Here is a 16769-nt window from a genome sequence, read left to right as displayed (position 1 = left end):
CCAGCAGTGCCAAAAATAGAAACAGATACACAACCTGGCATGTCAGGAGTGATCCAGCAAATATAACAAGCAGGAACACAAGACAAATACATGTAGGGTGAGGCTCCTCCAAACACTCAGAGCTTAACACTACTTGCATTAAAACATGATGCCAACAAGGCACATGGCAGATGTGAACACACCACCAAAGAGCAATAGCAGCAGTCCTAAAAATAACAAGATGGCTGGATCATACTGTTCACCAACCAAGAGAATCCAAGTCACTGAAACAGCAAATACCTGTGAAACAGCAACTTTAAAGCCTTGACTGCCTATTCTGACTGACTACATGTGAGCCAAGTGGGCAGAAGCCCAATAGGTACTACTTATTGGGCTTAATAGCATAATAATATTGGGCTATTATTGGGCTTAATAGCTCAATAAGCCCAATAGGCAAATGGAAACCTCCCAGATCACTGTACCATAAGGAAAGAAATATCCTGTCTATCTGAACAGACTCGCAAAATACTACTAAACCACAGAAAAGGAGAGGAATCCAAGAAGCAACAGAATGCAAGTGCTTGACTTGGACATGATGAACTGAAAGTAAGATGACAAGAAGAGGCAATCAAGAACTTCTTTAACCCTGAGAGAACCAACAGCCAGCCAACAATGTCACCGTCAGTGGGCAAGAAAAAAATGGGAGTCCAGAGTCTCCTCAATGTAAGCAGTTTGTTGTGGAGCTCGGACATTGAGCCAAAACCCATCTCAGCCCTGGGATGAAAGATGGCAGCTTCAACAAAGAAACCCCATGGGGGATGGAAATGTACTGGGCACCACCAAGAAAGCAGCCAGAAAATTCATGACTGGAACAAGCAGTGCTGGACCAGTTCCAAGGGTAAGAAGAAATAAGGCATCAATGAAACGGAAATGATAAGAGTTGCAGTCAGCATGTAAAGATAACCATCATTTAATATCAAAGAAGAATTATCTCATTATGACTGTACAGTATATCTTTGCATGATCCTAACATTAAAAATTAGTTTGCCTAGAGATACTCTCAGTAAAAAAAGTAGAAAATATCTTACCTGGCATATCAGAAAAAAGGAGAATACACTCATTGAATCCAAACTGCAGCAGTCTGTCTTTCAACTGTCGTAGAAGAGCCACTCCTATACACAATGGCAGGGATGCTTCTCCTAGCAGAAGAGTATCCCATAACAGGAAAATCTTTTGCAATGGAAAAACATCTGCAGGAAAAAATACCATTAGTTTTGTTGAAAAAGTGTTTGGGTTAAAATTGATTTTTAAACACATTTTTACTAACTACTTATTTTGCATGAGCCTGTCACAAAATGGACGATATTCCTCACTGTACAAGATAGTGTACAGCTAAACATCAATAATAAAAAAGTTGGGGCCAAGCAATTTCTGGATTTTAAAATGTTCCTACTTTTATATATATAGTGCACCCTCCCATGGAACTGTAATTTGATCCTGCAAATTCTGTTAATTAAGTATGAGGGAAAGGGCCAGGTGGGCCTCCAACAGAAAGTGAGAAGACCACAAATGTAATGGGACCACAAATTTAATGGGAAGCCAAGGACACTCAAAGAGAACTAGAGAGAGTACTTCCCCCCCCCCCAACCAGATAGGGAAATACAGTACAACAGGAGGTAAAGATGTACCCTCATCCCCAGAGGAGCAAGGTAACCAACCCAGTTGGCCGCAGCACCAACCTGGCACATCAGCCCAGCTAAACAAGAGGATCAGGACACATGGGTCCAATGCCCGGAGTACACATACCCAAAAGAATTTATGCACTCAGCTCCGAAACCGAAAGCCCAAGAACCCAGGACACATTACCATAGAGCCCACACAGAGGGTTAAAGCCTAGGATCTGGAGGAAGCGAAAGGTCCAGAGTACACAGGACGACATATCCAAAGCAGCCAGGCTAAAAGGCTTGGTGCACAGAAGTTTGACCAGGTCAGGTTCTTTAAAGTGAGAGAAAATAGGACAAAAGGACATACAGCAGGTGGAAGCTACGCCTCTTCCCCTGGAAAAAACAGAGGACAACTCCCTGCCTCCATACCAGCTACAACCTGGGGCTGTGAAAGCCTGTACTGCAAGGCATGAGTTTAAGAGATGAGTCACTGCCAAAAGAGGTCTGGTAATGACACATGTTGAACTCAAGAGGGTTTAAAATGCCCATGAACCCAGAGACTGTATGAAAATGGGAACTTAGATATCTATTGGTGTTAAAAATAAAACATGGAATATCATGGAAGGCTGTAAGCAGCAGTCATGCTCTGAACTGTGGGGAATCAATCATGACTCAACCAGCAGGAAAACAGAGTAAATAATGTTCTTAAAGCACAGGAAACTGGGTCCATCCCTTCCAAAAAAAGAGCCTCAGATGAAGCTACTAAACACAAAAGACTAACAATATAACTAACAAACACCTAACTCCATTACTGATGGATGAGGGAGGGCATAAAGAGCCATGAAAAGAAATGGAAGATACATACAAAATGACTAGTATACATTCCCTGCTTACTGGCATTCAACATAAATCTAAGCAACTTATCTGGCTTCAGAAAACTTATCTTTACAGCAAATAAAGCACCGAGTGTTATGAAGTGTCCCTTTCTGGGTGGCATCTCAGTTCTATTCCAACAGTGTCTACCTTCTTTTCCATGTCAGTAGGTGAACTTTGACATAAGAGTAGGGTGCTCACCTCACCAGGATCCTTAGTTGCTTATTGTGGGAGGAGAATAAGTACCTTGATATACTGTTTAAATTAAGGGTTTTGTTCATTGATGTAGATGTTGCCAAACATTGCTGGGAGGGAGGTTGAGTTTTTTGTAACTCTCCAAATGTTTAGTAAGCAATTCACCTAAACAGAGGGTTGCTTCTTTTTTATCCTACCAGGGTCTCCAGCCCCATAAAGTGGGCAAGATAGCTTGAAAATGCGCTTTTCATTGATGGATAAACTAGTAGGCATGGAAACGAGGCATACTCAGTATGTCCCTAGTGAGCCTGTGTTATAAGCTCAAGGGAGCTACTGAGGAGGGCCAGCCCTGAAAAGAAACTAGAAAAACAAGTTAATACTGTATTTATGTAGTCAAGTATTGTAATACATTACTTACGTGTGTACATGGTGAGAAACCAAGGAATGGCATATAGCTCAGGGATGAAGCCAATGTTGTCCAGATGGTTAAAAAGCTGTGGATCATGAAAGGCAATCATATGGGAGAACTTTGCCAGGTATTCTTGTATCACAGCACTGTTGTCCCTCAAGAAAAACTTGTGTAGATACTTGTTGATAAACTGAGACAAGCAGGCATATGCCAGAGCTAGCAAAGAGGAAATAGTCAATTATATCACTAAAGTATCCTATAAGGAAAAGTTATGATTTATGCACACTCAAACATTAGAATCATTACATAAGTTTTTTGGAAGAAGGTTAAACCTTAAGAGTGAACAAGCTCTACACATGACATTAAACATATGGCTCATTATCTGCCATACAAATGATAATAAATATAAATAATTATTAATATATATAAAACAAATAATTACAGACCATTATAAAATCTACCTATACTTTCAAAAATATTTGAAAAAAAATTATTTACAAACTGCTTTATTCCTACTTTGTAAAATGCAACATATTAAGTCCCTGCCAGTTTGGCTTCCGTTCCCAAAAAGAGTACCAATGATGCTATTATTAGTCTGCTTAATATAATCTAACACATCCCTTGCCAAAATGAGTTCCCACTTGACCTCTTTAGTGACCTGAAGAGAGGTCACGCTTTCCTATCTCAGTGACAGACACCAATATGTAGCCATACATAACATAACCTCCCCCAGTCTACCATTAACAGTAGGAGTGCCACAGGGCAGCATCTTGGGACCTCTCCTATTTCTTATATACATCAATGATTTGCCAAATGTTTCTAATATTTTTAAACCTATACTATTTGCTGACAATAATATCAACCCCCACACACTAAATAATATTGTCAGTAATGAATTTAAAAGAGTCTACTCATAGATGTTAACCAACAAACTTACACTGAACATTATCGAACATTCTGTTTATTTTAACGTAGAAAAGACTTACTACATTTTATTTGGTAGTAAATCATCAAATAAAATTCAAATTCAGATAGACAATGTTAACATTAGCAATAAAATTGAGAAAAAATTCCTTGGCCTATACATAGACAAGAGCCTGAACTTCAGCACACATATACAACATGTAGCTTAAAAAGTCTAAAAAACGGTCGGTATACTTTTTCAAATCAGATACTGTATTATGTGCCCCACTCTGCTCTCATTTCATCATACCACGCACTAATCTATCCCTATCTTACATACGCTATTTGTGCATGGGGTTCAATCAATGCAAATTAACTCAAGCCATCATTACTCAGCAAAAATCTGCCATCAGAACTATTATTATTATATTATTATTATTAATATTATTATTATTATTATTATTATTATAAATTCCTGACCTTCATTATTAAAGTTGAGATAAAGAAATGGTGCACAGAGTGAGTCCAAGCCTTGCCAATACACCAAATGAGGATGTGATACCACCCAGGCCTTCAGAACGCGTGCAAACTTGGCATGTCCCTGTGGTGACGATAACAGTTCGTCGTACTGGTGGCATCGTGGGATGTCCACCTCGATCTGTGTGAAAATCAATATAGTAGTTTAAATATTTAAGCATCAGTGTTTATAGCAGTTAGTAGTTCGCCAGATTTCTTCTGACTTCTTATTCAGTAACTAAAAACTTCCTTTGTATAGGACACCTGTGATAATATCAATTTCAGTTTCAATATAAAACTCCATCTGTTCTATCTCTCTTCAGTGGAGTTCAGAAAATATAATATTTTAAATACTGTACAGTATTTTTTTTGTGTTTTCACTGTAGTAATAATAGTCAGAATGATGAATGTGGATGTTGAAAGTGTATGTAATGAAAGAGAAGACTGTAAATAAAATACAAAATGGGTGAATTGAAACGTGTGTGAAATATGTAAGTAGAAAAGGAGGTTGGTATAATGAAACTGATGAAGGATGTTGTGGCATATAAGAACAGAGCTGCACAGAGGGGTACCAAAATTGTGGTGAAGTAACCTGAGTTGAAGCATATGTAGTTAAGAGGAGTATGGAATAAATTACTGGATTTGTGTTAATGATAAATAATAAAAGAAAATAAGAACGACAAATCTTGCAAGGATAATGAAAGAGATGGTTGACTGAATGTCATTCTTAATCCCCCCCCCCTTCCTGAATAAACATATCACATTACTATGTTAAAGACAAAAGAAAATTAATATAGTGTTGATGAAATACCTGTCTGTCTGTTGGAGTAGGAGTTTCCTTGTCAATTTGGTGGTAGGTATGTGCTACAGCACCATCAACGGCCAGAAGTGATGCCCATACTAGAGCTCGGTAGAACGGAGGAGTGTCTTTTCTAGCTTCTCGCAGAATACTTTCTGCCTTGAATGGGTATGACTGAGAAATTAAAACAAACAAAATATAGAATATGCCACTGAATATAATTTTAAAACTTACTATAATTAAATACCTAAACAACTTAATATTAGTATCATTAGATCAGGAAAATATGACATTGCTATAATAACAAGTGAAACAGATTCAAGGTTATATTTTTCTAGTAATTTGCATAATGATCAACTTGTTCATGTAATCAGAAATTACACTATTAAATATCTATACACTGCTAGCTTGAAAAAAAAAAGATACATTCAAAATAATTGATACAGTAACTGACTTCTTAAGACACCAAGCAGGAAACTGTCCTTCAAGTTCAACATGAGTATAGTGGTAACTTTATCAGTACTGTATCTGTACTAGTAATAAAAACAAAGAGAAGGGGTAAAAGCAGTACAAAAACATAAAGCAGTAAGGGAGTGATTACCTCTAGTCCAATCCTTTTGAAGGATTGGACTAGAGGAGGACACGGTTGCTTGACCAGACTACACACTAGAAGGTAAAGGGACGAGGAGGTTTCGGTCCATCCTGGACCATTCTCAAGTCGATTGTCTTTACAATCTTTTTTTTTTTTTTTTGAGATACAGTATATACAAGAGTTGTTACATTCTTGTACAGCCACTAGTCAAATCGACTTGAGAATGGTTCAGGACGGACCGAAACGTCGTCGTCCCTTCACCTTCTAGTGTGTGGTCTGGTCAACATACTTCAGCCACGTTATTGTGACTCATCGTCTGCACAAGGTTGTTTCCTTAGGCCACTTTTGCCTAAGGAAGCAACCTTGTTTTATAACTCAGAAAAAATCTGAAAACAGCAACGGCCTGTCAAATTTCTCCTCTTTTCTTACCTGAAGTAATCTCTCAAAAATGAGCAAACGATGGAATTGGTACTCGACATCACGTTCTCTTATCACGAGTGGAAGCTTACTAGTCTCCAGATGATCTTTACCACATTCTCTAGGAAATTAGATTTTTCTTTGTAGATTAAAGTGCATATCTAATGGCATAATATTCGTAGTAGATATTTTGAAAAGTACAGTACTTTGCTATTGCACCCTATCATTAGTTTATATGATACAATAGTTGTTTGCTAATCAATACAGTATAAATTAGGATCACACCCAAAACATACTATCCACAGTAATTTGCTCTTTTTTGATGAAAATTATAGAACTGATATTTATCATATACTGTACTGTATATGATAAATTGCATGATAAGAAATACTGTGCATTCTTAATATACAGTACTGTATATCAATGAATTTAAGACGAAATCCTTGTTTTAACAACCATAGCTAAATACAGTAAACAATTATTTAACTACAGTACTTTACTATCTGTACTCTTCTATGACATAGAACTTACATTAACTTACAAAATATTATTATTATTTCCTTTTCTCAGCTTCCTCACTAAATAAGCTGAGAAATCCCTCCAACATGAAATGTTGGTAATGGAGAGCAGTTGTGGATGACTGCCACAGTGTGGTGGCACTTGTCTGTCTGTGATGCTATCAACTGTATTGTATTGCGAATGATACAGCATTATGAATGGACAAGTGATATTTTATCATTTTTACTATGTAATCTGTTTTGTTGGTGGAGGTGACAGCAAGTGTGTGTAACTACCTAAGTGTAATTACACTTAGGTAATTGCTTACTTTAGGCTTGTATCAAAGTCCTCCAAGGTTGAACTACTGACCCTCTCTAGGATGCAACCCACACAACAGTTGCCTAACTCCTGTATCTAATTACTGCTAGGTGAACAGCAACATTAAATGAAAGGAAACATGCCCAACCATTTCGGTTCTGGTCGAGAATTGATTAGGAATACCTGATTTTGAGTCGGTAACGAAGCCAACGGTACTATGAGACCCTTTTTAATATCTATAACCATCTTATACTTTATTACTCACTTTTTCTATAGAATGATGCCACCCCATCCAATGAAAGTTGGAAAGTGGATAACAATAATTTATGTTTACATGTTCAGCAATTTGAACAAAGTGGCTGTACATTATGTATGTTATCTGTAGGCAGAATTTGTTATGTTGTCGTGTGAAGATGAGGCTGAGGTAGCCTGTGTTGATAAACCCTACACACCAGTATCTCAAGTTATATAAGGATAAATAAGCAATACAACGGGTAAACATGAACATGAAGTAAACATGAACACAAAGATGTACTTGCCTAATTGTATGTCCATAACTGTGTTTGCTAGAGTTAAATTACTGTTATGGTCCTGCCTTCCAATCTTGAATCAACTCGCGCACAGCTTCCCAAGCCTAATGGGCTCCGTCATATCCACATTTAAATATTGACAATAGTGAAAAATGACAAAACCCTTGATTTGATAAGAATGGGTTGGATCCCAGTTGGTCTAAAAAGTCAAGGTTCTACCATTCTTTATGATTTTTAATAATCATCTATTAAGTTACGTGTAATTTACTAATTTCTGGTGGAGAAACTGTAAGCTATCTTTAAATCATGAAGCACTATTAAGTTCACTACAACTGCTCTAATAATACAACAATTATTGCAACAATTATGTCATCCATGAAGGTGACAATGATGAACAAGGTAAAAAGATAAAATATAAAAAAGTATAGCATAAGAGTGTTTCAACAGGAGGATTTCTGAGCTTTTCATTTAAAGAGTGTTCCAAGACTGCATTTTCCATGGCTTGGAAGTGGGAAACAGTGTACAGTTTTCTACAGATATAAATACAATTGTTCACATCACTACTATTAAACAACTCATGAAACAATAGTGCTACCCAAGTACCAAATAAGATATAAAGTTTTCTTACCCTTGAGTAATGAGAGGGTAATATTTCTCAGGAGGTATGTGAGCTAGTCTGTTACGTAGATTGTGTAGTGGCAAAATGATGGTCGTAGTCTCCAGCAGTTGACGTCGGTGTATACCTCCACCAAACACTTCTCCCTCCACCACCATCACACTGAAACAATCCACTTTAACTCTTACTGAATGATGTTGGAGAAAATCACAAAACAGAATATAGTATATTTATTAATTGAAAGCCATTCTCTTATTTCATAGTACATTTTCAAATACTTTCTTTGCAGAATTAAATAGCATTACAATTGTCTTAATGATTACCTCAGTAATGCACAAGTGTTTACCACCACAGCTCAGAGCAGTGAGAGACTGACAGCATGTGTTGGGAATAAACAATATCATTGCCTTCGATACTATTCCGCATCATCAAGCTACAAAACTGCAAAGTCCTTAGCATCACATACTTCCATGATACAAAATCAATGTTTTCAGTACTACTGTATTTAGTAATGGTAATGTCTTCTCACAGACATAATAACATAGGAAAAAACCCACACTTGTGTATTTGTGAAATTTATGTAAGGAATTTACACCGAGTCTTTCCCACTCTCCTGAGTGCTTTGTCAAGGTCCGAGTGTGTGATTAGGACAAGACTTACATCTCAACATCTAATGATATTATTAGACGTTGAGACATTATTAGTCTAATGACAACGTCATTACACATTGAGATGCAAGTCTCATCCTAATCACACACACTCAGACCTTGACAAAGCACTCAGGAGAGTGAAAAACTTGGTGTAAATTCCTTACATAAATTTCACAAATAAACAAGTGTGGGTTTTTTCCTTGGGCACTACTGTTAACATTTAGAATACAAAACAATATTTTCTTATACACATTTTCTAATGGTATGTGATTATGAGCAGCAACATTATCTCAAAAGAGATTTGTAAATAATTATATAATTCATTGTGCCGTGGGACAGACAGCCAGAGTGTATTCATACACGCTTGGCTTTTATCGAGGCCCCCCCTTCCCCCAGGATGCAGTCCCATAGCAAGCTGACTAACTCCTGAGTATCTACTCACTGCTAGGGGAACAGTACATTAGGTAAAAGAAAATGTGTCCAATCATTTCTGTCCCACCCGGGATTTGAACATGGAATTCTCGATTGTGCGTCAAGAACAAATCCGACTGTATTGTACTACCGGGACCCTCTAATTTTTCCCTGGAATACGACTTGCTTTATCGTTTAACAACCAGGAACCCATTCACTGCTGGGTGAACAGAGGCTACAGTTAAGGATTGGCATCTAGTCAATCCTCCTCGGCCAGGATACGAATCCAGGCCAAAGCGCTTGTGAAGCGCTGGGCGAATGTCTTACCATTGCGCCACGGGGATACTTTGTAATACAATGTATCAGCACATCTTTCCATTACCTCTGTACATCACTCTCCTTCCCTCTCACCTGGCAAATTATCAAACAAAAAAGGGTTACAATTACCCATGTTGCAGAACAGTTAAAATAACAACAGATATAACAAGTATAACTCACTTTATACTTAAAAGTCTGTACAAATATTCAGGGAAATTGCTTCTACATTCCTTACGAAATTTAATAAGGTATTTTATGAACTCCAGTACTGCCATAGATACAGTAGTCATGAGATTATTTAGTATTCTGGTTTAAGAGTTGTATATTCATAATACAATGCATGAATTGAGTATGAATGAAATATGAATTCACTAACTTACTGATGGCTATCAAACTCTCAAAGATATTCTAATATAAATACACTTGAACAAATTAATAATAAAAAACATATACCTGGGAAGTGTAAGTATGGCTGGTTTAATCCTAACAAGTTTTTGCTTCCTAAGTTCTTGTTCTACATTACCGCCAGCCAACTGCCATAAATGGTACACCTCTCTCATAGGACGTTCACACAGCTGGTCTCTCTTTCCAGTTCTGAAAACATATAATTTTAATAATTACAAAATTCTGTACTGTTGATTCTACCAAAATTAAGAGTTACAATAATTTCAGCCTCAATGATACATGTTCAAATTTACCAGATGAATACACTGCAAGGCTAATCATCACCTAAGTTTAGGTCTTTCATCTGTATGAGTTTGTTGAATGAAATCATCATCAGGCACCAAAGGATACTCCATGAGCTGATCTCTCTCATTTTCCATCACTCCTAATTTGGCCTGTCAAAAAAAAAAAAAAAAAATAGATGAGACTAATGTAATGACATTTCTGGGCAGCACTTCAGTGGCTTTCCATATCTTATAGCACTTTTATCCTTATCAAATAAAAGAGTTTTATCCTTATTAGTTCATTCAATCTGGTGTCCACTGTACTGTACTTCTAATTAATATTTATTAACTTGACAGAGAAAAGAATATACAGTACTGTACAGTATACTGAAAATAACAAAAATACATGAACACAATTAAAATATTTGACCTACCTTATAGTGTACAAAATCTACCAAGCAGAGAGAGGGATCAATAACTGGGAAGTGAGGAGGAACAGGAATAAGAGAAGATGAAATAACAAATGGCTTGAAGAGCACATGGGACAACAGGTTGCGTGGTACTGGTCGGTCTTCTGGGTCCACTGTCAGACAAAGGCATAGAAAATCTCTCATTTCTTCTGTTAATGCCTGCATTGCAAAATAAAAATTGTATTGTTTTAGATGCACAGTTTTCGAAACATTTACAAATTATGTTTTATAATATAATATTTCTGTACTTTAAAACACCTAATGTAGATTTAGTCAATTATGCCAATACTTTTTACATATCTAAGTATAATATAAACTTACACCGATCTTGGTAACTGCATCATGAGTTTGTGACAAGTAGTGGAGTGGATCATTTGCCATAGACATTCTTAAGACTTCAGACACTAAGCTTTCAACATTATCATACCTGAAAATTATGGACAGAAAACTTACATTTTCTACTGCCTTTAACAAACAAACTTTTGCCAATGTTCTAAGGTACAAAACATCAGTAAATTTTTTTAATAAAAAATGGATCAAGGTAAAAATACTATAACTAGAAATGGTTCAATTGAATAAGACTTAATAAGTACTGTACAGGCTTAGGCTGATGTAATGAGTAGAGCCTATGCTTACCTCGTGGGAAGTGACGTTTAGCTATTAAACCCTTCCCCGACCCCGAAGCCCTCAGACGCCATGGGGCTGAGAGGGTGGGGAAGGGAAAGAAGGGTGGGCACCACCAAACAAACTGGAAAAAGAGGAAGTGGAACAGCAGAGCCCAAGGTCTAAGTGACCAAAACCTGCAATTCCAAGGCCCTAAAACCCAACCGGGGCAGCTCCAGGGCATCCAATTGGGCACACAACCTGGATTGCTGTAACCTAGAGAAACGAAGACAAAGAATGGTCACTGCCTGGGAAGCCCGAACTTCAACAGGAGGGCTGGGGAGAAGAAAGGCGTATTGGGAACACACCCCGCACAACTCAGGGTTGAAGGTGTCAGCGACCCAACAGGGAGCAGGAGGAGGCAGAGCAAATGAACATTGTCCATGGAACAGACCCTGAACCTTGCAAATAGCGAGGGCGTGGTTGACAGGTATACCCTTATGGACTGCCAAACCCGATGGGAATTTTCAGGGCCCGAAAGCTTGAGCTAAGCGAGAAGCCCAGGCACTGGGATGCAATGCCGGTGCTCTCTGGTAAATCAACCCAGTTTAAACCACTCGACTAGGAAAACCTATCTCGGCATGCTGTAGTGCAGCTGCAAATACACCGTGACATCCCACTAGCCAAATATGCTCTAAACCGAGGGCAAGACGGAGGGCGAAAACCCCAGACTCACTCCAAGGTGAAAGCTACCACAAGCGAGGTAGATCTCCTTAGGAACGTCCCCAAACACTCCAGGGAAGAGAACCCTGGCAGTGCAAGGGAAGCACTAGAGTGTGCACAGGGAAGAGAACCAAGAGAACTTGCAGCTTGATTTTGGTTCAATTAACCAGAAAACTGGAGTACTGAGGTCAGAATTAGTCAGTTCTTACAGTACTATATTCAAATTGCCACTTGTATCTTCATAATAATAAAGACATTTCTGGTCTATATATGAATAAGCCTGACTCATAATATTTTAATCTAAATTTATGTAAAAATTATTACAGCACTAGAATTCTTTCATGCTAGTTTTGCACCAATGAAATTAAAATTACTATCTGAGCATCTTACCTACTAAAAAGTGAAGATCCCATTATAATCTCAGCCATAATCATGCCAAGAGACCAAACATCCCAGGCGGGATTACCCGACACTGTAGCCCCACCAGTACCTCCTTCTTGGCTCCATCCTTGTAGCAAGATCTCTGGTGCTGTATACTGAATGCTCCTACAGATGTAAATATTATAAAATATGATTAAATAAAGTGAGTGCAGTATTTAAAATAAAAATAAAAAATATTGTTTTGATTTGCCTACCGGTAACTGAAATTCAATAAACTGGCAATCTGTTCCCAGTCTCCCAAAAATAATTCATAAATACAAATTTGACAGAACTTTACCTTTACTGTACTGAGGAGAGATGATGGTAGAAGCGAAAGAGGAGCAAAGGTATTATTGTTTAGAGGGGAAGTCATGTTCCATTAAAACATTAGGTAACTCCAGTTCTGGTGATAGTTGTTATTTTATTTCCTTTGCCAATGATTCACTAACACTTGGTTTAGCAAAGAACTTGTCCAATGTTGTCTGTTTCTGTTTTTAAAACTTTTCTGAAGTAGCCAATCACTTTATCATTTGAATGCATTTATGTTTTGATTATGGCAATGTTTGGGTGCCACTTTTTGACCATTTTCTGTGCTCTGGCCCAATTTGACAGCATTTCTATAATATAAGCAGTTTGGAGGGTGATGAATATGGAAAATGCTGACAAACATTAAGTAAGGAAGCAATCAAGGAGACTTAGATCAGAAAAGTTTTTATGAATAGTATTATAAAATAAATTGTGACATTACCCAGGTAGCAGACCAGTTGGTCTCGGTTACTCCTGTCCTCATTATGTTTTTTTCTATTTAGCTACACTCACATAGACACTTGATGGTCTGCTCCATTTTCTCCACAGCCACTTGACTGCTTGATCTGTCCAAAGTTTGGGGGGCTCAATTCTCAAGGAAGTCGGATAATTATAATTGACCAAGGAGATCTGAGGTTGCCTAAATATCTAGCTAGTACATCTACATCTATCTGCTCTCTTTTTAATTAATAAGCATGTTTGTTTATTCACGTACAAATGATTATCAAATTTCTAGAAACCCGTTGCAATACAACAACTACATCGTCGTCATAATCTCTCTCACTTGGTGCACATTTCATCCAATTTTTATATATTGTGATGTACTGCATAATATACAAACATTGAAGAATGTATTAAAATTTGCTAAAGACATACAATAAATCTTAAATAACTAACCCAAGAGGAAAGGAAACTGCAGTACCAGCTTCTGTCATGTAGAAAAGACCATAATTATACAGCTTGGCTCTACCACAGGGATCAATCAAGATGTTTTCTGGGCTTAAATTGCAGTTGACAGTTCCAAAGTTATTAAGGTATACAAGTCCTTGAATCACCTGAAACATTAAAATTATATTCATATGCAGTCATGAACATAAAATAGTCTAAATATGCAAGATAATATGAATTTATTTACTAATGTGAAATTCATTTCATGTTTTTGAGGAAGCACTTGTCAACAAAATGCAAATTGCAAGTACAGTTTAGAAAGTCAACTTGATTTAAATACTCACTTATGGACTCCTTGTCCTGACATCACATGGGGGTCAAATAATGCTGTATTCAGATTATGTTTATAGTACTGTATCAAATATGAATACAGAGCTGTATCACTGATTATAGCATTGAGAATGACCAAGATGATGTCAACTATTGTGATGTGAAATAATGCAATCTCATCTCCAGATCTCCTGGTATATGTCATTAGAGCATTAACATATAACACTAAACGTATCTGAACAAAGCATTATTTAACCCCCACGGCTAGTTACATGGTGCTACATGCAAGGGTTCTACAATCCGGAGCATGCTATAATCAAATTACTATTGGTGATCAGTAACAACCAACCTGATAGGCCACTTTAGCAAGACTTCTGTGGCATCTAAACTCTGGATACTTCTGTACAGCCATCCGCAAGTTCAGCAGATAATACTCTTGAATCACCATTATTCTCTCTGAAGTACCATATCTTATTAGTAAAAAGAATTAAAAGTTTACTGACGATAATTCGGTGTTATGGGTGCATACAATGACACCGATATCTGTATTAAATTACAGTCTATCACCTCAATTCACATGCTAACAAAATATTTTCATCAAGATACTATTTACTGTACTTTTTGGTATAAAACAGTAATTCCTTCAAATGTGCTACAGGTAATTCAAATATTCACACGAGGTATTAACACTAAAATTTATTTGGATATTTCATGAGCGACCACATATTCGAACAATACTGTTTATTCGGGTCACCTTCGTCCAGATAGGATATAGATGACTATACAGTACTTAAAGAGAACTATAGCAGACAGCACCACATCTGTCCTACCCTTCTCATTTGAAAGTATGACACACTTTTCTAGTTACGTATATTGGTTCACCTCATAGTTTACCATATTCGAGGCTAAGAAGCCTGTTAGGCTTATCGAAGTTCCCCCAGGCAAAAGACCAATGCCCTTTACCAGGATGCGACCACAACAGTTGCTTAACTACAGGACACTTATTTACTACTAGGTGAACAGAGCCATCATGTAAAAGGAAACAATGCATTTGTGGGGGAAAATGGTATGAATGCTTTTTGTATTGTGCTGTATTGTATTTGTTTAAAAAAATGTGAAAAATAATCTGACTTTAGGAGAACTGGAATGAATCCATTCATTTCCCATAAAAGCTTCAGTTTGATTTGCCTGAATAAAATTTGCACAAGATTTTTCATTGAAAGATCCATTATGCAAATTTAGTGTTTTCTGTGTATTAAAAGCTGGTGCAGATGATTACTGTAAACATTTTTCAATAAACGAGTTGGAAACTCAAATGCTGAATTGGGATAAATTGATTATAGTACTTGATTATAAGTTAGTATAAGGCTCACCATGCTTTCCTCTGTGAATATCCACATAAGAACATAAGTGGGGATGGTTGATGAGGTGCAAGGCTCGAGCACGACCATAGATTCTGATTGAATTTGGTGTGAGTGGCAAGCCATTGCTGCCACACGACTCACTGGGGTGAGCTGAGGCAAAGAAGGTGGATGCACCAAGGTGTGCCAGACCCAACTTTGGACTGGCTGGATACATCTTTTATACTGCTTATTCCTTACAGCTCACACACCCTGTTGACAAAAACAATCAATATTACACTGAATATTTCACTCTGAAATAATCTTTCTTATATGTACAATTAAATAAATGTTTATTAAATGTCAAATACAGTAATTATCTAAAAGCTTTCTACTGCTTTATATTAGTAACCTAAATGTTGTAAAGCCAAACTCCCACTTTTTTTATGTTTTTATTCCTTTTTTATTTAGACAAAAGTTCTTACATTCTTGTACAGCCACTAGAATGCATAGCGTTTCGGGCAAGTCCTTAATCCTAATGTTTCCCGGAATACAACCCCACCAAATCCTTTAACAACCAGGTACCCATTTTACTGTTGGGTAAACAGAGACTACAGTTAAGGATTGATGCCAAGTATATCTTTTCCGGCCAGGATACGAACCCAGGACAAAGCGCTCGTGAAACGCCAAGCAAAATGCCAGGCATGAATGTGCACAGCAGCATTTACAACACTCATCAATAGTAAGAAAACCCACCGATTTCATTTCAACCCACTGAAAACCCATCGTGTTACGTGTACCCAGATGGAGCTGGGACTTACTTAACCATCTCAAATGAACAGATTGTCAATCAAGAGATTAACATCTTACAACCCTTAAGTTTACATTATCTTGCGAGTGCGTAAAACTTGCGAATTTTGCCGAAACACTATGCGTATTAATGGATTTAAAGTATTGTATGTACTAGCTTTATCTATAAATCCAACATTATATTTGTAACTCTGCATCTATGTATGGACTTTTCCTGAATACAATATTATTATTATAATTATTATTTGAGTGCAAAGGGGGAGGGAACAGCCTTCTGTTCCCTCCCCTTTTTAAATGCCTCTTCGCTGCCACTCTGGGCTATGCCCCAGGCCTCGTATCACCTGCTAAATTCAGATAACTTAAATGCTAAAAAAAATCTAACCCCAAGGTCAGAAATCACAACAAAACATCTGAAATAGGAGACAAAAGGTTTACTGGGCGTTGGGCCAGGGATCTTCTGACAGCCCTGAGGAGTGGAGCCATCAATGTTTACGTCTGGAGGCGTTCGTCACAAGTGTTGACT

The 16769-nt window shown here is 37.4% G+C and overlaps 1 protein-coding gene across 2 annotated transcripts in view; it reads right to left on the bottom strand.

Annotated features, from left to right (window-relative positions):
- The window catches only part of LOC123747385 (TBC domain-containing protein kinase-like protein), a 22820-nt gene extending 6051 nt beyond the window's left edge, over positions 1-16769 (bottom strand). The window contains exons 1-15 of one of the 2 annotated variants that reach the window (XM_045729565.2): positions 16682-16769; positions 15470-15709; positions 14446-14552; positions 13776-13933; positions 12543-12698; positions 11148-11253; positions 10791-10985; positions 10418-10527; positions 10142-10282; positions 8322-8471; positions 6360-6468; positions 5351-5512; positions 4504-4681; positions 3130-3336; positions 1068-1229 (exon numbers count right to left, since the gene is read on the bottom strand). In XM_045729565.2, coding sequence (XP_045585521.2) covers positions 1068-1229; positions 3130-3336; positions 4504-4681; positions 5351-5512; positions 6360-6468; positions 8322-8471; positions 10142-10282; positions 10418-10527; positions 10791-10985; positions 11148-11253; positions 12543-12698; positions 13776-13933; positions 14446-14552; positions 15470-15674 — 2146 coding nt within the window. In that variant the 5' untranslated portion in view covers positions 15675-15709; positions 16682-16769. Of the gene's footprint in view, positions 1-1067; positions 1230-3129; positions 3337-4503; positions 4682-5350; positions 5513-6359; positions 6469-8321; positions 8472-10141; positions 10283-10417; positions 10528-10790; positions 10986-11147; positions 11254-12542; positions 12699-13775; positions 13934-14445; positions 14553-15469; positions 15710-16628 lie in introns of both variants that reach the window. The other variant, XM_045729563.2, reaches the window with a different exon arrangement.

The sequence above is a fragment of the Procambarus clarkii genome, chromosome 94, assembly GCF_040958095.1.
Source record: "Procambarus clarkii isolate CNS0578487 chromosome 94, FALCON_Pclarkii_2.0, whole genome shotgun sequence".
NCBI classification, from domain to species: Eukaryota; Metazoa; Arthropoda; class Malacostraca; order Decapoda; family Cambaridae; genus Procambarus; species Procambarus clarkii.
This window is presented reverse-complemented; position numbering and strand designations above follow the sequence as displayed.